The sequence below is a fragment of the Pristiophorus japonicus genome, chromosome 3, assembly GCF_044704955.1.
Source record: "Pristiophorus japonicus isolate sPriJap1 chromosome 3, sPriJap1.hap1, whole genome shotgun sequence".
Lineage (NCBI taxonomy): Eukaryota > Metazoa > Chordata > Chondrichthyes > Pristiophoridae > Pristiophorus > Pristiophorus japonicus.
This window is the reverse complement of record NC_091979.1, coordinates 152,355,934-152,380,502: the sequence shown is the minus strand read 5'-3', so window position 1 is coordinate 152,380,502 and position 24,569 is coordinate 152,355,934. Positions and strand designations below refer to the sequence as shown.

The 24,569-nt window shown below is 42.1% G+C and overlaps 1 protein-coding gene across 1 annotated transcript in view; it reads left to right on the top strand.

The window, feature by feature from the left end:
• Positions 1-24,569, top strand: part of pgap1 (post-GPI attachment to proteins inositol deacylase 1) — a 176,572-nt gene that overhangs the window by 18,946 nt on the left and 133,057 nt on the right. The window contains exons 7-17 of the mRNA XM_070873735.1: positions 2,056-2,071; positions 2,210-2,315; positions 2,394-2,452; positions 2,541-2,636; positions 2,972-3,021; positions 16,196-16,247; positions 16,826-16,906; positions 20,652-20,727; positions 20,828-20,901; positions 21,004-21,055; positions 24,117-24,183. Coding sequence (XP_070729836.1) covers positions 2,056-2,071; positions 2,210-2,315; positions 2,394-2,452; positions 2,541-2,636; positions 2,972-3,021; positions 16,196-16,247; positions 16,826-16,906; positions 20,652-20,727; positions 20,828-20,901; positions 21,004-21,055; positions 24,117-24,183 — 729 coding nt within the window. The remainder of the gene's footprint in view (positions 1-2,055; positions 2,072-2,209; positions 2,316-2,393; positions 2,453-2,540; positions 2,637-2,971; positions 3,022-16,195; positions 16,248-16,825; positions 16,907-20,651; positions 20,728-20,827; positions 20,902-21,003; positions 21,056-24,116; positions 24,184-24,569) is intronic.

Sequence of the window (24,569 nt, the reverse complement as noted above, 5' to 3'; positions counted from 1 at the left end):
CTTCCCCCCCCCCTCCCCCACCCTTCTCCCCCCCTCCCCCTCCCTTCTCCCCCCCCTCCCCCTCCCTTCTCCCCCCCTCCCCCTCCCTTTTCTCCCCCCCTCCCCCTCCCTTTTCTCCCCCCCTCCCCCTCCCTTCTCCTTCTCCCCCCCCCTCCCCCTCCCTTCTCCTTCTCCCCCCCCCTCCCCCTCCCTTCTCCTTCTCCCCCCCTCCCCCCTCCCTTCTCCTTCTCCCCCCCTCCCCCCTCCCTTCTCCTTCTCCCCCCCTCCCCCTCCCTTCTCCTTCTCCCCCCCTCCCCCTCCCTTCTCCTTCTCCCCCCCTCCCCCTCCCTTCTCCTTCTCCCCCCTCCCCCTCCCTTCTCCTTCTCCCCCCCTCCCCCTCCCTTCTCCTTCTCCCCCCCTCCCCCTCCCTTCTCCTTCTCCCCCCCTCCCCCTCCCTTCTCCTTCTCCCCCCCTCCCCCTCCCTTCTCCTTCTCCCCCCTCCCCCTCCCTTCTCCTTCTCCCCCCCTCCCCCTCCCTTCTCCTTCTCCCCCCCTCCCCCTCCCTTCTCCTTCTCCCCCCCTCCCCCTCCCTTCTCCTTCTCCCCCCCTCCCCCTCCCTTCTCCTTCTCCCCCCCTCCCCCTCCCTTCTCCTTCTCCCCCCCCTCCCCCTCCCTTCTCCTTCTTCTCCCCCCCTCCCCCTCCCTTCTCCTTCTTCTCCCCCCCTCCCCCTCCCTTCTCCTTCTCCCCCCCCTCCCCCTCCCTTCTCCTTCTCCCCCCCCTCCCCCTCCCTTCTCCTTCTCCCCCCCCCCTCCCCCTCCCTTCTCCTTCTCCCCCTCCCTTCTCCTTCTCCCCCCCTCCCCCTCCCTTCTCCCCCCCGCCCCTTCTCCTCTTCACTCCCCCCCCGCCCCTTCTCCTCTTCACTCCCCCCCCGCCCCTTCTCCTCTTCACTCCCCCCCCGCCCCTTCTCCTCTTCACTCCCCCCCCGCCCCTTCTCCTCTTCCCCCCCCCCGCCCCTTCTCCTCTTCCCCCCCCCCCCCCCCCCCGCCCCTTCTCCTCTTCCCCCCCCCGCCCCTTCTCCTCTTTCCCGAAACACACTGGGGTGTGGGGGGAGGGGGTTATCCCAGAACGCTGTTGGAGAGTTCCCGGTGCTGCAGTCGGTAAGTAGAAAATGCTTTGTTTGTTGATTTAAAAAAAAAAACTATTTCTTATCAATTTTTTTTGATTGATTTATTGATGTTTTTATCATTTATTATTGATGATGGCTCTTTATTTGTAAAACTGAAGTGTTTAATGTTTGTAAACTTCCCTTTTAACCTCTTTTTTCCCCCCCCCTCCCCCCTCCATTCCCTACGCCTGATTTGTAACCTACGCCTGATTTTCTGAAGTGTAGACAAGGTTTTTTCGAGCGTACAAAAATCTTCACTTACTCCATTCTAAGTTAGTTTGGAGTAAGTTTTCACTGCCGAAACTTTGAAAACAGGCGTACGTGGCCGGACACGCCCCCTTTTGGAAAAAAAAAATTCTGTTCCAAAGTGAAACTGTTCTAACTGACTAGAACTGGAGCAAACTAAATGCCGAGAATTTGAATTTCTAAGATACTTCGTTCTACACCAGTTGCTCCAAAAAATCAGGAACAACTGAGGCCGAAACGTGGGACCAATGTCTTTTTAAAAAAAAAAACTTTGATTTTAGACTGATGTAATTGTGATGATAATTGTGGAAATTCATGATGGTCACAAGTTCGAAAAAAATGTCTTTATTTCATGGAAAAGATGGCAGAATTAGCTGAGCATATTATAATTCCTTTTTTGTTTTTTAAAAAAAAACTTTTTTGCACTTTCTGCCTGATCACCAACAAGTTAGACTTTCTCTGCAGTTACTGTGAACTGTAAACCTTGTCAGGGCTGTGTGTAGTGTCTGTGTTAGTTGCGATCATTTGTGTAATCTTTGGTCGTATATTTGCATCATAAAATAGGTCCCTGCCAATGGATCTGAAGTGGTGGGAATAATGCATACTGTGGCTGAACCAGGTTTTCATTACCTCAGTATCTGCTGAATTTTAATTGGGCTACTTCAGGGCTGTAGAGTTGGCTGTATTTAAAAAAAAAAATGTTACATTATTGTAGACCTGTGCAGTCATAAAATTACTGATAATTTCTTGATTTTTATGTTTCAAATACTTAGTTGTGACTTATTGATTTGTTTGTTTGTTTGTTTTTTTTGTTTTCAAGATAACCACAGATCTAGAGAAGAGGATGTCTGTTCTTCACCATCATTTTGTCAACTATTCAGAGAAAGACTCTGAGGATAATCTTGAGTCTTCTGTCTCATTCCCAGGTTTGAAGCAGTGCATTGTTTAAAATTAGTGATTTGGCCAAATATATGAAGTATCTTTAATATGTGTATTTATTTTAGGTTCATCTGCTATGTGGAATGAAATTAAAACATACAAATGGACTTATAACTGTCCAGAGGTACTGGATGCTGACATTTTATAACTTCTTTGACATATTCTATACAATTTCTCTATTTTGAAATTATATGTACCAAAATATGTTTCAGTTTTCTGCAAAGGAACGCAGGGCAACATATTTTATATTACCACTTCCAAGTGAGGAGGAACCCTACAGTAATTTATATTGTCGAACTACCAACTTGGTAAGGAAATATGCCTTTGATCAAAATATTGAAATATTAACTTACTGAGATGTTCATCTTCCATAAGTAGTAAATCACCAACATTTTCTTTTTATATATGTATATTTGGAAAAAAACAATGCATCTCAAATTTGAAAAATCTGCAGTATTAAATGATTTCAAATCAATTATTTACAAAGCATTGTTAAAAATGCCTTACATTGAAAATAAAAGTATGCTTTTAAGACTGGCCTAGGCTGTACTTTTGTGCCTCAGTTCACCCACTCGTACAACTCTGTTGCATTTTACATGACTTTGACACAAACTCGAATGCATCTGGATTTTTGAATTGACAGGAACCCAGCAACTGGATCTATGGATGTTTGAAGACCAATCAATCTGTTTGGTAAGTATTTTTTTTAAATAGATTTTTCTTTGTGAAATTGGTTTTGTGTGCACAAGTATGTTAACTTATCGAGTGCTTATTTGATAGTTTTGTGTTTAAAGACGAGGGTTGAGAATTTTAGAAGGATGGCCCCTATCGTCACTTTCTACAGTTTCCTGTTGAAACAACTTAATTGCTTATTTTATGGGAATTAAAAAATTCAAAACCAAAACTTGACACTGGAAATTGTCAGCCATTTGTTGTATGATTAGCTGTATAAAAATAAATTTAACTGGATGTGAAGCTCTTGTGGGATTGACAAATTGCATCTGAGTGGAAGAATTGGGATCTGGACACTGTTGAACACGAGCAGTCGGTTTTGAGGAGCCCCTGAGCTGACAAATTTGTAAGTTTTAAACTCCTGCATGATAAGGCTGAAGAAAGACTAATATTCCAATAATAAAGCTACTCAAACACTACCATATTAATTCAAACCTGAAATATATATGCTGAAAACACAATTTTGAATACAAACAAATATTTAAAAGCTGTGCTTCCATTTTTGAATTTTTATGCAAGATATATTGTACTGCCACTACAAACCAGACTGTCTTTCCCTGCCTATCTAGGTAAATGTTGTGAGACCCAAGTTCAAACCGAGAACTCTGGTCACTGTGCTCCATACTGAATATATCACCTGCGCTCACAATCTCCTGGTCTTCAATAGTCAGAAATATTGAGAATTATACTATTAACCACTGAACAAATTATTAAATTAAAATGGGTAGATAAACAGTGTACAATCCAAACAATAGATTTACAGTAAATAGAGACTTCACTATTCACTTCAGAATCAAAACAACAAATGTGCTTTCCCTGCACTAACTCTTAATCTAAAACTAATCCATGAAGCACTAGGCCATTACCTTGGCGTCTTCTGACTACCCTTGTACTCCTAATTGTACCAGGTTGACTGCTGTCTGTTTGCATTGCAGTCAAAAATATAACTCCAGTTTCTTGAAGATATCCCAGAGCAAAAGGAGTTTAAAAACAGTATTTCACTTAACAACATTTGATTTGCTATTCACAGGGTTCAAATTAATGTTTGCCCATATGAATACAGCTGTCAAACATGCTTGTAATATAAACAGCCCTATAGAACCCTTGTGATTGGAACTGTTCAATGAGTCATGTCAAACACTTTGAATGACCTGTTAGACAGGACTGTAATAGTGACATGGCAGTGGCAGGGATCATAAGAACAGAAGAAATAGATGCAGGAGTAGGCCATTCGGCCCTTCAAGCCTGCACCACCATTCAATAAGATCATGGCTGATCATTCCCTCAGTACCCCTTTCCTGCTTTCTCTCCATACCCTTGATCCCTTTAGCCGTAAGGGCCATATTTAACTCCCTCTTGAATATATCCAATGAATTGACATCAGCAACTCTGCGGTAGGGAATTCCACAGGTTAACAACTCTCTGAGTGAAGAAGTTTCTCCTCATCTCAGTCCTAAATGGCCTACCCCTTGTCCTAAGACTGCGTCCCCTGGTTCTGGACTTACCCATCGTCAGGAACATTCTTCCCGCATCTAACCTGTCCCGTCCCGTCAGAATCTTGTAAGTTTCTGAGAGATCCCCTCTCATCATGGCTGATCTTCTACCTCAACACTTTCCTGCAGTATCCCCATATCCCTTGATTCCCTTAGTATCCACAATCAACACCAGTATACCAAGGCCTTCCAGAATAAAAGTTGTGGCTTGACCTGAGGTGTGCATATCAGCCAGTCATATCTCTGTATTCTCTGCAGCCGGCAGAAACCTCTAGCAGTAACCATTTTTTAACATCTACATGTTATGTCCAACAAATAATCCATAAGAGAAAAATGCTAACTAGTCACACTTAGTCATCCCCTTTCTCTTTTCCCCCCTCCCCCCCCCCCCCCCCCAAATCTCACTTCTTCCCTGTTGTTTCCTCTCTCGGCCCCCAGAAAAAGATTGTAGTGGGATAAGTAAACTCATCCATGGCATGCTAAATTGTATTTCCTTTGAGCTTTTCGCTGTGTAACATTGCGAATCGGGTTAAACTCTTCAGTGCAAACTGTCTTGCCCTTTTGGCTGGAGAAAAAGAGCATAAATTATATTAAGGAGCCCCACCTTCCGCTTCCTCGTAATGTCGTTACTGTTCAATTACAATCTTGGTGTATATCCAATGTGTGAACAAATATTAAGGGTTGAAAAAATACATATTTGTAGGCATAGCATGCTTTCCTTCATTAGCCAATATGGATCATCTTTTCATCAAACGTAATTGCATAAACTGACATTTCAAGTTAACCAACCAGGCTTTTAATATTTTAAATTTGGTAGCCTGAGTATTTGAGTAGATGGAAACTGAAAGAAGCGACTTTTCTTGTACTTGGGAAATCTTGGATTTGATCTATGGAGTTAAAGACCAGACTTTGGTATGTTGGCTCGTAGAAACATACCCAATGCATTGGACACTCATGTCTTTTTTGTTTTGGGTCAGTGGGAAATGTACAAGCAATTCCTCTGGCTCTCGACTGCATAGGTATTGATATGAAAGTGTAACAAAAGGCCTCCAGAGGGCAGTGTATAATGGTGCCTGACTATACTGGACTAAAGTGCGTGAGAGGAATGTTCTCGCCATTAATTTTCCCAGACAGTGAGTTTTCAGTTTCAGCTTATTTGTTTTAAAGGCTGCTTCCCCTAAAGGCATCAGGATAGGTCAACCCACAACAGACTTGTGCTCCTCCAAGCAGTGGGTGAAAGAGTTTGGGATCAGGTTGCCTGAGTGCTTTTATATTACCTTTTTGTTGCTCTGGTCTGAAGAAAATGACAGCTAGATGCTTACTATGACTTTGTTCCAGGCTTTGCAGAGACCTGTTCAGGTATGGGCCAGAGAAAGCATTATTTGCTATTTCTGGATGTGCTAAAGAAGCATACAGACAATGTAGAATATCGTGCACATGAATCTGCTGAATAATTTATGTGCTGGTGAATTTAATTGAACTCTGAGCCAGTGCCTCTCCGAGTGTCTGCAGTCATTTTATTCATCTTCAGCAGCTGCTTACATTGTGCAGAATCGATCAGTTATATAGTCTTAATATACTGGCTTGGTCATTTCACTGGTGAAATAATCCATTAAGCTCCAGTATATACAAAATTCATTCAGCATGGAAGGCAGGATCGTAGCCTGTAAGTTGGTCATATTCATTTCTTCTATTGTGGAGGCCCACCCAGAGCCAATCCCACATCTTGAACCTATTTTGTGTCGCAATGTAAACTCACTTTTTTTGCACTGTGGCTATATGCACTTAGCAGGTTGTTCTGTAGATTGGGAGACCCACAAAAAAAAGTGTCTGCCCCCAGAAAGAAGAAAAAAGGACTTGCATTTATATAATGCCTTTCACAACCTCGGCGTCCCAAAGTGCTTTACAGCCATTTTGAAGTGTAATTCACTGTGGTGATGTAGGATACGTGGCAGGCAATTTGTCCACAAACCGCAATGACCAGATAATCTATTTTAATAGTAGTTAAGGGATAAATATTGGCCAGGACGTTCGGAAGAACTTCTCTTCAACTGGAATTTTTTGCGTCCACTTGAGCAGGCAGACAAAGCCTCAGTTTAACCTCTCATCCAAAAGGCAGCACCTCCAACTAGATACAGCCTGGATTTTGAGCTCCAGTCCCTGGAATGGGAATTGAACCCACAATCTTTTGACTTGGGTGAGAGTGCTACCACTGAGCCACAGTTGACACTATAGGCAGGTTGGATGTTTGGTGGTGGGCAGGGTGAATGGAATCCTGATGCACCAAGGATAATTGTGATCTATTGAGCTAAACCTTATTTCCATATTTTTCATGGGAATCCTGTGGGCTGATATTTCATTTATACTTGGCAAGAGCAGGATAAGAAATGATGATGGTACTGAGAAGAAGGGACATATCTGTATTATGACCCTTTTGATGCAGTTATTAAGGGATTTAAGATTCCTCCATGACTATTGGTTCCTGTCCTAGCACTCAACATAATCCTTGTTATTTTCTGACTTATGTCTTGTTTGTTTTTTTATGATAGTGCTGGGAAATGGAACCCTTTCCCTTTTTATGCTCTCAATGACCGCTTGAAGTACTTCACTGTTAGGTATGACATGGGCTGGTTGCATTGCAGGGCTAGTGTCTGCATTGCTTCATGTAACTGAATCCTGATGCCAGAAAGGCACCCCTACTTGCACCAGTGCATGTTCCAACACTGTACACTCCCTTCTTTCCTCTCCATTCCTTCCCCACCTGCCCCCAAATCCCAGTTTTCCATATGACTTAAATCAGAAGTTTACAATAATGCATCATTGGAAGTTTTCTAAGCATGTAATTTTTTTGACTGCCCTTGTGCACCTGTAGATGTGATGATGCTTCCCCTTCTCAATGCAGTGTGTAACAACTGTGGTCTGTATTTTATTTTTCAGGACTAGAACTTTAAATAGTTGATGACAAATTTAAATAATTGTTAAATCTGCATTATATAAGCTTCAGATATACTGTTTCACTGCTCCCTAATTCTGATACTGTTGAGATTTAAACAAAACCTGACAAAAGAGCAAATTTAGATCACAATTCCTGTGTTTCAGGCCTACAGTAATGCATCTATTAGAAAAACAGATGTACAAGGTGGTCAGGATGCTTTAATTTATATTGGGATATTTTAGTTTACATCAAGATTACTGAAAAAGTGTTCCTTGCATGTCTCACTCCAACAACAACTTGTATTTATATAGCGCCTTTAACGTAGTAAAATGTCCCAAGGCACTTCACAGGAGTGTTTTAAGACAAAAACAAATTTGACACTGAGCCACATAAGAAGAAATTACGGCAGATGACCAAAAGCTTGGTCAAAGAGAGGTTTTGAGGAGCGCCTTAAAGGAGGAGAGAGGTGTTCCAGAGCTTGGGGTCTAGGTAGCTGAGGGCATGGCCACCAATTGTTGAGCAGTTATAATCAGGGATGCTCAGTGGAGCAGAATTTGAGCAGTGTAGACATCTCACCAGGTTTGAGGGGTGGGGTGTTTGTGAGGCTGAAAGAGATTAGAGATAGAGGGGCAAGGCCATGGGATTTGTAAACAAGCATGAGAATTTTGAAATCGAAGTGTTGCTTAACCGGGAGCCACTGTAGGTCGGCAAGCACAGAAGTGATGGGTGGAGGAAGTACACCAATTCATTTGTACAAATGTTCCATATTTTGAAAGTTGAAAAATCAGTGCTCAGAGTGGCGAAACTAAAACTTTTTAATAAAAGCATTGGGTTCTTTTGAATATTCTTAGTTCAAATGCTACTTTTGACTGACATTCACAATTGCAGTTCTTAAAAGTTAATTGCAGTAAGGCTGCCTGAGGAGAGAGGAATAACTTGGGTCTGCCCTGTGGAAGTAGGTGTCTGAAGTCTGGGAGAGGTCCATGGATGGAGCCATTCCACTATTCTTATTGGGCAGAACAATGTGGATTGGGATAGAGGCAATCCTAATTTTAAATGAGAATATCATGTATAAATTCAAGAAAAGCTATTCTCACATGACACACATTAGAAGTGGAAATATAGTAGGGATATATGAATAGGTTGGGAATGGAAAGATTTTCAAAGCACAGAATTTAGGAAAGCAAGTTCCACCTCCATCGGAACTGAAGCTTAGCATTTGACAGGGAATACCAATATGGGAAATATAATAAATGCAAGGAATTAACATGGTAAATTATTGGCTCAGAGTCATTAGTTCAGTGACTCAGTCCCCGTTTTAATTGAATTAATCAGAATTACTGATACCAATTAATGTATGGCATATTTGTACAGGGCATCAAACAAATACCATTGTAATATCGTAATGATTGCTCAAATCTAGGAACATAATAAATAGGAGTAGGCCATTCGGCCCCTCGAGCCTGTAAGATCATGGCTGATCTTATACCTCAACTCCACATTCCTGCACTATCCCCATATCTTGATTCCCTTAATATTCAAAAATCAAAAATCTATCAATCTCTGTCTTGAATATACTCAATGACTGAGTATCCACAACCCTCTGGGGTAGAGAATTCCAAAGATTCACCACCCTCTGAGTGAAGAAATTTCACCTCATCTCAGTCCTAAATGGCCGACCCTTTATTCTGAGACTACGACCCTTGGTTATAGACGCCTCAGCTCGGGGAAATATCCTCCTTGCATCATTTACCCTGTCAAGCTCTGTAAGAATTATGTATGTTTCAATGAGATCCTCTCATTCTTCTAAACTCTAGAGAATACAAGAACATAATAAATAGGAGCAGGAATAGACCATTTGACCCCTCGAGCCTGCTCCGCCATTCAATAAAATCATGGCTGATCTGATCATGGACTCAGCTCCACTTGCCTGCCCGCTTCCCATAACCCTTTACTCCCTTATCGCTCAAAAATCTGTCTATCTCCACCTTAAGTATATTCAATGACCCAGCCTCCATAGCTCTCTGGGGCAGAGAATTCCATAGATTTACAACCCTCAGAGGAAGTTTCTTCTCTGTTTTAAATGGGCGGCAATGTCCCCTAGTTTTAGTTTTTCCTATGAGTGGAAATATCCTCTCTGCATCCACCTTGTCGAGGTTATCTTAGAAGTTTCAATAAGTCTTCTGAATTCCAATGTGTATAGGCCCAACCAGCTCAACCTATCTTAAGTCAATCCCCCTCATCTCCAGAATCAACCTAGTGAACCTTCTCTGAATGCAAATATATCCTTAAATACGGAGACCAAAACTGTACGCCGTACTCCAGGTGTGGCCTCGCCAATACCCTGTACAGTTGGAGCAGGACTTCTCTGCTTTTATACTCTATCCCCCTTGCAATAAAAGCCAACATTCCATTTGCCTTCCTGATTACTTGCTGTACCTGCATACTAACTTTTTGTGTTTCATGGACAAGGATCCCCAGGTCTCTCTCTCCTGCAGCACTTTGCAATTTTTCTCCATTTAAATTATAATTTGCTTTTCTATTATTTCTGCCAAAGTAGATCAAGTCACATTTTCCCACATTATACTCCATCTGCTAATTTTTTGCCCACTCACTTAGCCTGTCTATATTCCTTTGCAGATTTTTTGAGTCCTCCTCATAATTTGCTTTCCCACCCATCTTTATATCATCAGCAAACTTGGCTACATCACCTTTCATCCAAGACATTAATATAAATTGTAAATAGTTGAGGACCCAACCTCGATCCCTGCAGCACCCCATTAGTCACTGTTTGCCAAATAGAAAATGACCCATTTATCCCGGCTCTCTGTTTTCTGCTAGCCAATCCTCTATCCATGCGAATATATTACCCCCAACCTCGTGAGCCTTTATAGAAACATAGAAACATAGAAAATAGGTGCAGGAGTAGGCCATTCGGCCCTTCTAGCCTGCACCGCCATTCAATGAGTTCATGGCTGAACATTCAACTTCAGTACCCCATTCCTGCTTTCTCGCCATACCCCTTGATCCCCCTAGTAGTAAGGACCTCATCTAACTCCTTTTTGAATATATTTAGTGAATTGGCCTCAACAACTTTCTGTGGTAGAGAATTCCACAGGTTCACCACTCTCTGGGTGAAGAAGTTCCTCCGCATCTCGGTCCTAAATGGCTTACCCCTTATCCTTAGACTGTGACCTCTGGTTCTGGACTTCCCCAACATTGGGAACATTCTTCCTGCATCTAACCTGTCTAACCCCGTCAGAATTTTAAATGTTTCTATGAGGTCCCCTCTCATTCTTCTGAACTCCAGTGAATACAAGCCCAGTTGATCCAGTCTTTCTTGATAGGTCAGTCCCGCCATCCCGGGAATCAGTCTGGTGAACCTTCGCTGCACTCCTTCAATAGCAAGAATGTCCTTCCTCAGGTTAGGAGACCAAAACTGTACACAATACTCCAGGTGTGGCCTCACCAATGCCCTGTACAACTGTAGCAACACCTCCCTGCCCCTGTACTCAAATCCCCTTGCTATGAAGGCCAACATGCCATTTGCTTTCTTAACCACCTGCTGCACCTGCATGCCAACCTTCAATGACTGATGTACCATGACACCCAGGTCTCTTTGCACCTCCCCTTTTCCTAATCTGTCACCATTCAGATAATAGTCTGTCTCTCTGTTTTTACCACCAAAGTGGATAACCTCACATTTATCCACATTATACTTCATCTGCCATGCATTTGCCCACTCACCTAACCTATCCAAGTCGCTCTGCAGCCTCACAGCATCCTCCTCGCAGCTCACACTGCCACCCAACTTAGTGTCATCCGCAAATTTGGAGATACTACATTTAATCCCCTCATCTAAATCATTAATGTACAGTGTAAACAGCTGGGGCCCCAGCACAGAACCTTGCGGTACCCCACTAGTCACTGCCTGCCATTCTGAAAAGTACCCATTTACTCCTACTCTTTGCTTCCTGTCTGACAACCAGTTCTCAATCCATGTCAGTACACTACCCCCAATCCCATGTGCTCTAACTTTGCACATCAATCTCTTGTGTGGGACCTTGTCGAACGCCTTCTGAAAGTCCAAATATACCACATCAACTGGTTCTCCCTTGTCCACTCTACTGGAAACATCCTCAAAAAATTCCAGAAGATTTGTCAAGCATGATTTCCTTTTCACAAATCCATGCTGACTTGGACCTATCATGTCACCTCTTTCCAAATGCACTACTATGACATCCTTAATAATTGATTCCATCATTTTACCCACTACCGATGTCAGGCTGACCGGTCTATAATTCCCTGTTTTCTCTCTCCCTCCTTTTTTAAAAAGTGGGGTTACATTGGCTACCCTCCACTCGATAGGAACTGATCCAGAGTCAATGGAATGTTGGAAAATGACTGTCAACGCATCCACTATTTCCAAGGCCACCTCCTTAAGTACTCTGGGATGCAGTCCATCAGGCCCTGGGGATTTATTGGCCTTCAATCCCATCAATTTCCCCAACACAATTTCCCAGCTAATAAGGATTTCCCTCAGTTCCTCCTCCTTACTAGACCCCCCGACCCCTTTTATAACCGGATGGTTGTTCGTGTCCTCCTTTGTGAATACCGAACCTAAGTACTTGTTCAATTGGTCCGCCATTTCTTTGTTCCCCGTTATGACTTCCCCTGATTCTGACTGCAGGGGACCTACGTTTGTCTTTACTAACCTTTTTCTCTTTACATATCTATAGAAACTTTTGCAATCCGTCTTAATGTTCCCTGCAAGCTTCTTCTCATACTCCATTTTCCCTGCCCTAATCAAACCCTTTGTCCTCCTCTGCTGAGTTCTAAATTTCTCCCAGTCCCCGGGTTCGCTGCTATTTCTGGCCAATTTGTATGCCACTTCCTTGGCTTTAATACTATCCCTGATTTCCCTTGATAGCCACGGTTGAGCCACCTTCCCTTTTTTATTTTTATGCCAGACAGGAATGTACAATTGTTGTAGTTCATCCATGCGGTCTCTAAATGTCTGCCATTGCCCATCCACAGTCAACCCCTTAAGTATCATTCGCCAATCCATCCCAGCCAATTCACGCCTCATACCTTCAAAGTTAGCCTTCTTTAAGTTCTGGACCATGGTCTCTGAATTAACTGTTTCATTCTCCATCCCAATGCAGAATTCCACCATATTATGGTCACTCTTCCCCAAGGGGCCTCGCACAACGAGATTGCTAATTAATCCTCTCTCATTACATAACACCCAGTCTAAGATGGCCTCCCCCCTAGTTGGTTCCTCGACATATTGGTCTAAAAAACCATCCCTTATGCACTCCAGGAAATCCTCCTCCACCGTATTGCTTCCAGTTTGGTTAGCCCAATCTATGTGCATATTAAAGTCACCCATTATAACTGCTGCACCTTTATTGCACGCACCCCTAATTTCATGTTTGATGCCCTCCCCAACATCACTACTACTGTTTGGAGGTCTGTACACAACTCCCACTAACGTTTTTTGCCCTTTGGTGTTCTGCAGCTCTACCCATATAGATTCCACATCATCCAAGCTAATGTCCTTCCTAACTATTGCCTTAATTTGCTCCTTAACCAGCAATGCTACCCCACCTCCTTTTCCTTTTATTCTATCCTTCCTGAATGTTGAATAACCCTGGATGCTGAGTTCCCAGCCCTGATCATCCTGGAGCCACGTCTCCGTAATCCCAATCACATCATATTTGTTAGCATGCAGGTACAGCAGGCGGTTAAGAAAGCAAATGGCATGTTGGCCTTCATAGCGAGGGGATTTGAATACAGGGGCAGGGAGGTGTTGCTACAGTTGTACAGGGCCCTTGGTGAGGCCACACCTGGAGTATTGTGTACAGTTTTGGTCTCCTAACCTGAGGAAGGACATTCTTGCTATTGAGGGAGTGCAGCGAAGGTTCACCAGACTGATTCCCGGGATGGCGGGACTGACCTATCAAGAAAGATTGGATCAACTGGGCTTGTATTCACTGGAGTTCAGAAGAATGAGAGGGGACCTCATAGAAACGTTTACAATTCTGACGGGTTTAGACAGGTTAGATGCAGAAAGAATGTTCCCAATGTTGGGGAAGTCCAGAACCAGGGGTCACAGTCTGAGGATAAGGGGTAAGCCATTTAGGACCGAGATGAGGAGAAACTTCTTCACCCAGAGAGTGGTGAACCTGTGGAATTCTCTACCACAGCAAGTAGTTGAGGCCAATTCACTAAATATATTCAAAAGAGAGTTAGATGAAGTCCTTACTACTCGGGGGATCAAGGGTTATGGCGAGAAAGCAGGAAGGGGGTACTGAAGTTTCATGTTCAGCCATGAACTCATTGAATGGCGGTGCAGGCTAGAAGGGCTGAATGGCCTGCTCCTGCACCTATTTTCTATGTTTCTATGTTAACATCTATTTGCACAGTTAATTCATCCACCTTATTGCGGATACTCCTTGCATTAAGACACAAAGCCTTTAGGCTTGTTTTTTTAACACCCTCTGTCCTTTTAGAATTTTGCTGTACAATGGCCCTTTTTGTTCTTTGCCTTGGGTTTCTCTGCCCTCCACTTTTCCTCATCTCCTTTCTGTCTTTTGTTTTTGCCTCCTTTTTGTTTCCCTCTATCTCCCTGCATTGGTTCCCATCCCCCTGCCATATTAGTTTAACTCCTCCCCAACAGCACTAGCAAACACTCCCCCGAGGACATTGGTTCCGATTCTGCCCAGGTGCAGACCGTCTGGATTGTACTGGTCCCACCTCCCCCAGAACCGGTTCCAATGCCCCAGGAATTTGAATCCCTCCCTGTTGCACCATTGCTCAAGCCACATATTCATCTGAGCTATCCTGCGATTCCTACTCTGACTAGCACGTGGCACTGGTAGCAATCCCGAGATTACTACTTTTGAGGTCCGACTTTTTAATTTATCTTGTGCAGTAACCTCTTATGTGGCTCCTTATCGAATGCCTTCTGGAAATCCAAATACATCGCATCCACTGGTTCCCCCTTAACCACCCTGCTCGTTACATCCTCAAACAACTCCAGCAAATTTGTCAAACATGATTTCCCTTTCATAAAACCATGCTGACTTTATTTGATTGAATTATGGTTTTCCAAATGTCCTGCTACTGCTTCCTTAATAATGGACTCCAGCATTTTCCCAACGACAGATGTTAGGCTAACTGGTCTATAGTTGTCTGCCTCCTTTTTTAAATAGGGTGTTACATTTGCGGTTTTCCAATCTGCTAAGACCGCCCCAGAATCCAGGTAATTTCGGTAGATTACAACCAATGCATCCACTATCTCTGCAGCCACTTCTTTTAAGACCCTAGGATGCAAGCCATCAGGTCCAGGGGACTTGTCCACCTTTAGTCCCATTATTTTACCTAGTACTACTTCATTAGTGATGATGATTGTATTAAGTTCCTCCCTACCTATAGCCCCTTGATTATCCACCATCAGTCTCTCCTCATAGCACAATCCCCCCCCCCCCCCCCAATCCCTGGAATCAATCTGGTGAATCTTTGTTGCACTCCCTCTATGCCAAGTATATCCTTCCTTTGGTAAGGAGACCAAAATTGTACACAATACTCCAGGTGTAGTCTCACCAAAGCACGATATAATTGCAGTAAGACATATTTACTCTTCTACTCAAATCCTCTTATAATAAAGACCAACATACCATTTGCTTTCTTAATTGTTTGCAGTACCTGCATGTTTGTTAACTTTCAGTGATTCATGTACAAGGGCACCCAGGTCCCTCTGAACACCAAATGTTTAGTTCTTTCTTCACAAACCTGATGTCATTTTGGTCCCATGCTTATAGACTATCAGCTGGATACTGTGGAGATGTATTGCGTCTTCTAATATGTGACTTCCATGGTTGTGTTTGTGTAAGGTGTTTGTGAAGATCGCACATGCTGTATGCAGTTGTCTTCATTATTTCTACAGATGGGCAATAAGCCTTGTTTTACTGAGCATGTGCCTGTGAAGAACCTCACCCACTGCCAGTACATATTGGGAAATCATTGCACCTTTCCTTTCAGTGAACAGGAATTGTGGATGATGTGTCAGTGATTTCCTTGTGCATTGTTGGTGGAGAAAGTTGCTCACAGCCAGTGCATACTCAGAAAATTTCCCTTCTAGTTTAGTGATGTAAAGACTTTAAGGTTCAAAAGTTGGAAGAAAACTAGCAGTTTGTTAGCTACTCTGAAGATTGAAAAAGTTGCATATTTTCAAACTGATCAGCTTAATTTAACATGGTTTATTAGTCTGTGACTAGATTAAGAACTTAATCACCATTAAGAGCTAACAGTTCATTTCACTTTTAACAACTTGAGAAATAGGATGACAAAAAAACAGCATAAGTATCAAGTAGTGTTGATTTAGCAGTAACAAAATACCGTAAAATCAAAGTTTTTATATATTCCATATAAATTCTTAATCCTTATCTAGTGCAGTCTTTCCTTTTCATGTTTGACATTTAATCCCAAAGGGAATGTAGTGAATTATATAATGTGCATGATTAGTGATTTGCTGTGGCTACTCGCTCCTTTGCAATTTGCATATTATTTTTGAATTACTTTCCTTTTTAATGTTTGCTTGGGAATGTCGCATGAGTTCTCTGATCCACTGCTGTGTCTGTCAAATTCCGTTCTATTTTTCTTTTACTAAAAACACTGTCTTGCAATTAAATTTCCCATGCAGCCAAGAAGGCATTGACTTGACTGGGGAAGCAGAATTGCTGAAAATGTACAAGGTAAGCTTAGAATTTCCTTGGAATTATATGTATTACTCAGTTTAGGTATGTTTTCCTTCTATCAATATTTTAATGTGATACTGTGAACAGTTCTGACATCTTTTTCTGAGTAAAACTCTCGTTTTTTTTGGTTTTCCTCTTCCGGTAACCTACACAGACTACCTTTCATTATGCTGCCTGGGTGTCTTTATCAGTTCCAATTGTTTTCTTTTATTCTGGCTCATTCAAGCATCACTGACTGCCCTTTTAATTTGTAAAATGAAACTCCACTTGCTGAAGGATTATGTTTTTCAAATGTAAAGTGAATAATACTGATACTTGTGGATTGTTAGCAGCAAATCAAGTATATAATGTGAGTAGTGCATTCAGTCCAAGTGTATCCTTAGTTGAGCACTGAAGGAGACAACAGGAATGTTTGTACAGTACAGGCTCTGACCAAAGAACTAGCTGGGAGTTTAACTAATTGGTAGTACCTTCAGTTATGATTATCATCCCTGATTTTCTGAGATTGCTTGTTTAATTACAGTACAACACAAAGCATATATCTTCTAAATCCTAATCTGCTGTTTGTTCTTCAGATAGTGAACTTCAAGCTGGAAGAGTACCGTTCTTTCTCTCATTTTGTCATTCATATTTCTAAGGCTAGTGTTAATAAAGAGGTAAGTGAAAACACATATGCACAGTTTTGTCTACTTCCATTAATACCAAATATTTCTATTTTAGTCCCTTCACTGCTGAAATCATTGCAATTTTAATTGTTTTTTTCCTTTTTAATTTTATAACTAGCGCTAAATACATAAGCTTATTATATAAAAGCAACAGCACACAACGACATTGGAGAGGTAAACACTAAATTAATAGATCGGAGTTCAGATCCCGCCTCTGCTAGTCACCTCATCTAGATTATCTGGGGGAGGGAAAACTGGTTTGAGAACGATTGCTTCCCACTTGCTTGAAAGAAGGTTCTTGGCAGACCATAAAAATCCTATGAAATATACCAGATGTATTTTGAAATCTCAATATTTTGCTTCTATTGTGCCTGGAAGATTATTCCAGATGCATATCACCTGTGCATAAAGAAGTTCTTTCTAATTTCTGTTTTAAAGTGTTGTTTCACTACTTCACATTACTATCTCTGACCATGCTAGCTTATCCGACATTGAAATAATATTTTGCTTTTACCCCTTCTAAACCATTTAATACTTTGCATATCAGTATGAAGTCTCCTTGTTAAATGTCATCTCTCTAATATAACTTGGATGTAAAGTCATCAAACACCGCATTGGCTATCCACCTACTATGGAATAACTGTTGGACCAATTCGGACTTTTTAAACTTAATTTTTAACCTTTTCATTGCTAGAGCATCAACTATCCTGTTGGATCATCGCTCACTTTAAAATCTAACTAATATTTGAACACAACTGTAGTCTGCTTTCCTTTATTAGTGTGCTGTGGGCCAAGCTGTATATCTTGGACTTCTGGCTCTGTTGTTCTCGGCAGTTACTGGACTCAAATTGATGTATTTTGTACAACCATACCTTACTTTCTTTGTCAATTTTCCCCTTACTCCTAAAGCCATAGTCTCCTTGCTCGGGTATAGTTCTGTTAGCACTGGTTATCTTTTGATACCTCACCGAATTGACCATTATTCACGTGAGCCTTGGCAGTGAATGTCAGCCAGTTATTGAATTGCGTGGACCATTATGGTCAGGCTCAATTCTATTCTTGCCCAACGCTAGCTTGTGCACACTTCCAGCAGAATTTACTGGAGTAGGAAGTCTGATGAGTTTTCATAAGCACAGGAATAGGCCATTCAGCCCTCCAGCCTGTTCCACTATTCAATTAGATCATGGCTGATTAGACGCTTTACTCTATTGACTTGGTTCTGTGGCCTTTTAATACCCTTTCTAACTTGGGTAATAGGGTCAATTGTAGTGTTGCTACCACTGCCACACCACAGATTGACCCAAAAAACCTGGGCCTTCTGGAATCAATGGGGTCAAATTTCGGGCCGCGCCTAGAATGGCGCATCCCCGCGAGCCACGCCTGATTTCCGCACTCAAAACGGCGCCGTAAACTTACCTCGGTATTCTCCCCTCCCTCAGGTTGATCCAGGCCCTCGGCGCAGCGCAGCACAAGCAGTCGGGGGCGGAGCCAGGTCCCGGCGCTGAAATCGGTGCCGGGACCTCTGCATATGCGTACTACAGTGGGCGCGCATGGGCTGTAGCTCCAGGCGGCGAAATTGTGTGGGAGGGGCCCAAAGCACGTCGTCCCTAGCCCTGGCCAAATGGGCTGACTGGGGCAGACTGTACCTCCCTCCTTCAGCTCCTGCTCTGCCTGTGGCTCTGGCCCCCGACCCAAGCCCCTCCTCCCGCTCCGCTGGCTGCCGCCACCCCGCCCCAGGTCTGGTCTGGTCTGCTCCCTCTTCATGTCTTTGGCAGTGCCAGCACCCCCGGCATCTTGCTGGGGGCGGGCCCCGCCTGAAGTCTTCGGCCGGGCCTGTTCAGACCCCCCCCCCCCCCCCCGTCTCTTCCCCACCCACCCACCCCCCGGGGTGGGTGGTTGCTCCCAGTGCTGCAGTCGGTGAGTAGAAACATAACACTTTTTTGATTTATTGATTTATTTATCATTTATTATTGATGATGGCTCTTTATTTGTAAAAGTGATGTGTTTCATGTTTGTAAACTTCCCTCCCCCTCCCCACCCCTTCCTTACGCCTGATTTTCTAAGTGTAGGCAAGGTTTTTCTGAGCGTACAAAAATCTACTTACTCCATTCTAAGTTAGTTTGGAGTAAGTTTTCGCTGCCTAAACTTGCAAAACAGGCATAAGTGGCTGGACATGCCCCTTTTTGAAAAAAAATCTGTTCTAACTGACTAGAACTGGAGCAAACTAAATGCCGAGAATTGCAATTTCTAAGATACTCTATTCTAAACTAGTTGCTCCAAAAAAATAGGAGCAACTCAGGCCGAAACGTGAACCTTATGAATCAGCTAATCACTGGATAAATTTGCTGAGCCATTGTGGGAATTCATGCCCTTACTTTTTCAGCTTAATTAAAAATGAAGTTCGAATATTTATTTTGCAAACGTGGCATGGTGTATAATATGTCACGATATCTTTTGACAAAAACAATGTTTAATATTTCTGTTAAGCTGAAAGAGAAGTAACTGGGATCACAAACTGTCCATGTAAAACATTCTTTCCAGACTCTGCAGTTCATGAGTTCTCAGACAAAAGCAATAAATCTGTAATACTTCAGTGGTAGAATTGTCAGCCGCTTCATGAATTATTTGTGTTGTTCAGCTCATGTAAGGAACAATATTGCTTCCAAAAATTGACAGATGTGATGCGGTGTAAAGGTTTGATGTAGACGTTTGAGTGTATGTGTGTGTTCTTAATTCATGAGACTTCACATTGTTACAGTACTGATTGGATCAATTTGGAATCGTCAGCCGTTAGTAAAAAAAAAAATAAAATTTGCCCAGACCAGGAGTTGTCTTTATGCTGCTTGAGGACAGCAGTTGACTGATGGTACTATAGTTTTGTGCACTCTGCTTTATAGATATTTCAGAACAGTTATCCTTACTTCGATCTATGCATTTTGTTTCAAAACAAAAGTTGTGGAACAAATACCTCAACTGTTGAGTAAATTATATTTGTTTCCAATAAAATTGTGCTTGTGCCGAATCCCCAAAACAACCGTTGATCTCTACTTATGTAAGATCTCCGGATATTCATACATGTCAAAAGAGCATGACCGTAAACTGAGATTTTTATTATCACTTTGCAAGGGGATGAGGTGAATCATCTTGTGCTTTTATGCATCTCGTATAAAAATATAAACGGTAAAACTGCTTCACATCAAAGCTGAAGGGTTAAGTTCCTACTTTGTTGTACTCGGAGTAAGAGAATAATTGCAATTTTACGTTTAAACAAAATAGTTAAATTCCCCATCCATCATTCTGTCAGCCATCGGCCACCCACTGCCACACCTCCCTCTGCTGTAGCTTTCTTTGGCTGGGTGTGTAGGACATTATTGGCCATGGGCTTCCCTAGGCTGCCACCAATTATGTTCTGTAATCAACCAACAGAAGGTGTGTGTGTGAGAAACGTAATCATCCTACTGCTCTTCCTGCCTTGCAGCATAATTTGGCTAATAACTTTAAAATGCACCCAAAGAGGTAAGTCAAGTTTGGAATATTATTTGAGGCTGTGATTTTAACTGGAGTTTTCAACCTCTTATTGCTAGTGATACTGAAAGACCACATTTGTCCTTTGAAAATCACTTGAGAATGTTTTTGTGTTGGATGCAGAGAAGGTAAAAATGTGAAGGGAATGCAATTTCTGAAGATAATTATGGTTAGAAATTCTATAACTTTCCTGTTGCCAATTCTTTCACAGTTCAGTATAGAGTGTGAATTCTTGACAGCAACATCCAGAATGATGTCCACCCCAGTGACAAACGTCCTGTCTTTTGGTACGTGACTTTCTTTTTCTTCAATTACAATTGTTGCTGAAAACTTCCCAGCTATCTTCATGAATTGCTTTCAGAAACTAAATGCATTGTTTCCATGTAGGTGCCTCTGCCAGCAGAGTTGTTATAAACTCTACAGGTCTAATGCACAATGTACAGCTTCAGGACTTTAACCAGGTATTGTACTGTATTTGAGCAAGAATTGTGCAGCACAGAGACTTATTTCAAAGAATGATCCAATAACTTCCACATCCTAATATTTATCTTCCTCCTATTTAGATATATCAGGCTTTTGAAATCCATGTAGAGAGCCAATGCCAGTTCATCCATGGTAAGTTATCATTCTGAAGCAAGTTGTATCAATCTATGCAGATGTTTTTTATTGTAAATCATTGAGCTGCACCTAGACACTTGGACATCATTTCAACCTTCGGAGGTATTCTCACTGCACAGATGTGCCTGGGACATATGTATCCAACCAAGGATTCTTCATCTTTATGGCAGCACTTGAGAAATTATCTATTTTCAAGAATGCTTCATGGTTTGGCATGTAATGCAGCACATGAGGAACTGGGATAAGGACGTTTATTTTTATAAGGAAATTTTTAAATGTTACTGTAAATGCAGAGGCACCTTGTGTCACATACCATAAGATGTAGTTATCTCAACACTGGACCATGCAAACTTTTTATTTTTAACATTAATTCCAAACTAGAGGGCATGGCGAAATGTGAGGAAGATTTCAGGAAAATGTTGACCGATCAACAATGAGCAGATAGGTGGCAGATAAATTTCAATGCAAGGACATGTGAAGTAGTGTGTGTTGGGAAAAATAAGAGTGAACAGAAGTATATCCTAAATTGGTAAGAGTGGAGTAACAGAGATCTAGGGGTGCAGATACATATCTTTAAAGGTAGGTGTGTAGTCAGAAAAGACAAATGTGTTTTTGGGTTTCATACATAGAGGCACTGCATATGAAAGTAAGGATGTGATGTTGAACATGTACAAGGGATCTAAGTGTTTTTCAAAATGATGAAAGATTTTGAGATGGTAAACGGTAAAAGATTGGTTCAGTTGGTTAGTAAATTGGTAAGGAGAAGGCATTAACTAAGGATTATCAGTAAGAAGTAATATTTTCCTACGAGAGGTTTTTAGAATATGGAATGCTTTGCCACACGTGTCAGCCGTGGCTCAGTTGGTTTCACACTTGCCTCTGAGTCAGAAGGTTGAGCGTTTAAGTCCAGAGACTTGAGCACAAAAATCTAGGCTGACACTGTTGTGCAGTACTGAGGAAGTGCTGCACTATTGGAGTGACCGCCTTTCGGATGAAACGCCCTCTTGGGTGAACGTAAAAGATTCCATGGCACTATTTTGAAGAAGAGCAGGGGAGTTATCCCTGGACTTGTAGCCAGTATTTATCCCTCAATCATCATCATTAAAGTGGATTATCTGGTCGTTATCACATTGCTGTTTGTGGGAGCTTGCTGTACACATTGACTGCTGTGTTTCATACATTACAACTGTGACGACACCTTCGAAAGGAACACTGCTGGCTGTACAGCGTTTTGGGGTGTCTCTGGTGGTTGTGGAAGGTGATATATCTTTCTGTTCTCCCCTCTCCATCAGTCCCTCCCTCTCCATCGGTCGAAAATGAAGAATATAAATTATGTGGGGAAATGGGATTATAGCTTCAGTTGACGAGCTAGCATACACCATAATGGGATAAATGAACTCTCTGTGCTGTAGTTTGTATGATTCAATTCGTTTTCTGTTTTTTTTTTTACCCGTAGCCATGCATAGTAATTCCGCCACAAAATTATCATTGTTTTTGTTATTTTTAGAGTGTTCGGATTTTCTGCACTTTGTTAAGAATGGCACAGGTAACTTGCCTGCTATCTGAAATTGTTTGATGGTTTACAACAACAACATGCATTTATATAGCGCCTTTAATGTAGTAAAACATCCCGAAGTGCTTTACAGGAGCATTATCATAACTCCGTAGTCTTAAAGGAGGAGAGGTTTAGGGAGGGAATTCCAGAGTTTAGGGCCTAGGCAGCTGAAGGCATGCTGCCAGTGGTGGGGATATAAAAATAGGGGTTGTGAAAGAGTACAGAATTGGAGAAATGCAGAGATCTCAGACGGTTGTAGGGCTGGAGATGGTTAGAGATGGGGAAGGGAGAGGCCATGGAGGGATTTGAAAACGAGGATGAAAATTTTTAAATTGAGGCGTTGCTAGACCGGGAGCCAATGTAGGTCAGTGAGCACAGGAGTGATGGGTGAATGGATCTTGGTGCGAGTTAGGATATGGGCAGCAGATTTTTGGATGAACTCAAGTTTGTGGAGGATGGAAGATGGGAGGTCGGCCAGCAGCGCTTTGGAATAGTCAAATCTCAAGGTAACAAAGGCATGGATGGGATGTTTATGCTCTATCTAGGGGTGCATTAGTGGAGTCTGACAAGAATATGTATTTTATCTTCATATACATGTAGCACAACATTAAACAATGATTTATCAATCCTAAAATATGAGGTAGAGGCAAATCAGATTTCAGTTGTACATTTTATTTATCCATTGTAAAGTTTGATTTTTTTTTTGTGGCTTAATTATAACATTTCCTCCCTTTCTATCTTTGTTCAGATTCACTCAGTCTCCCAATTTACCCACCATACTTTAGCCATGAGAGTGAGAAAGAGGCCGCCTCCTCGGCCTCTAACTATGGAACTTGCAAACTAGTCACTAGATGTGTGTGGGGCCAGCTTAATTTTTTTTTCCTCCTCTTTCTCCTCAGAGCAAGATGTTTGCTTGCTGCTTATTACCTGAATAACATGCTAAGGGTAGGAATTCATGATCTTCCAAGATCAGAAATTCCTGTTGCTTTCCACCTGCACTCCATTTCCGTTGTCAATAAAATTTATTTTATAATCTATAAGGAAGATCGGCCACTTTCTTAAGATATCAGCTCTGGTTACCATGCTTATTACCATCATTGTGTATCAAAGTTTGATCCCTGAGCAAATGGCAAAAAAATAAGGTGTCTGCTGAAACTGGAAACAAAGCAAACTATTACAACAGAACTACGGTGGTTCATAAGGGGACTGCAGAGAAGCATTGGAAGTTTGTATGCCCACTGATTTTCATCCACAAACTTGCTAAGCAAACATTGGATCTGAAATGTTGACACCACCCCTACTGTAAAGATTTTAACATTAATGACATGAACAGATCATGAACAAATCCAGAAGATCTGTTCAGCTCCGAACAGTTTTGGCCATTTTTAATAATTATTTTTACCATGTAAAATCTTTAAATTGGATATTGTTACCATATTTTTTAGATTGATAATGGTTGTCTTTTTTTAGATGTGTTACATGAAACTATTTCTATTCTGACAGGGAAGACAGCGGATGTGTACAGGTTTCATGTACCATGGTCGCATGAAGATTCTGTCGTGACAACAAGGCCGGTATTACTTAATAGTGTTAGACTTAAGACTATTTTAAAGCATAAAGTTAAGGTTTTCATGTGTAAAGTTTACAAAAGTATGATTTCCCTTTCTTTCTCCTTCTGTATCTCTTATTTATGTATTCTATGTCCCCTCACTTCCCAAGGAGACTTGGCGCCAGACATGGGGCTCTGACCTTCTCATTGCTGCAGAAATTATCTTGTTATCTCTGCCTGGGTTCAAATGAGGGAGTGGGGTCCAGGACGAGCAGGGAAGGAATGTTGGAGCTGGGGCTCCGACTGGGAGGGAATGGGAAGTGCGAAGGCACCGGAATAAAAAGAGGCAGGAATCTGAGGTGTGGTCGGGGGAGTGAGCATGGCGGCTGTGCAAGACCAAGGAGCTC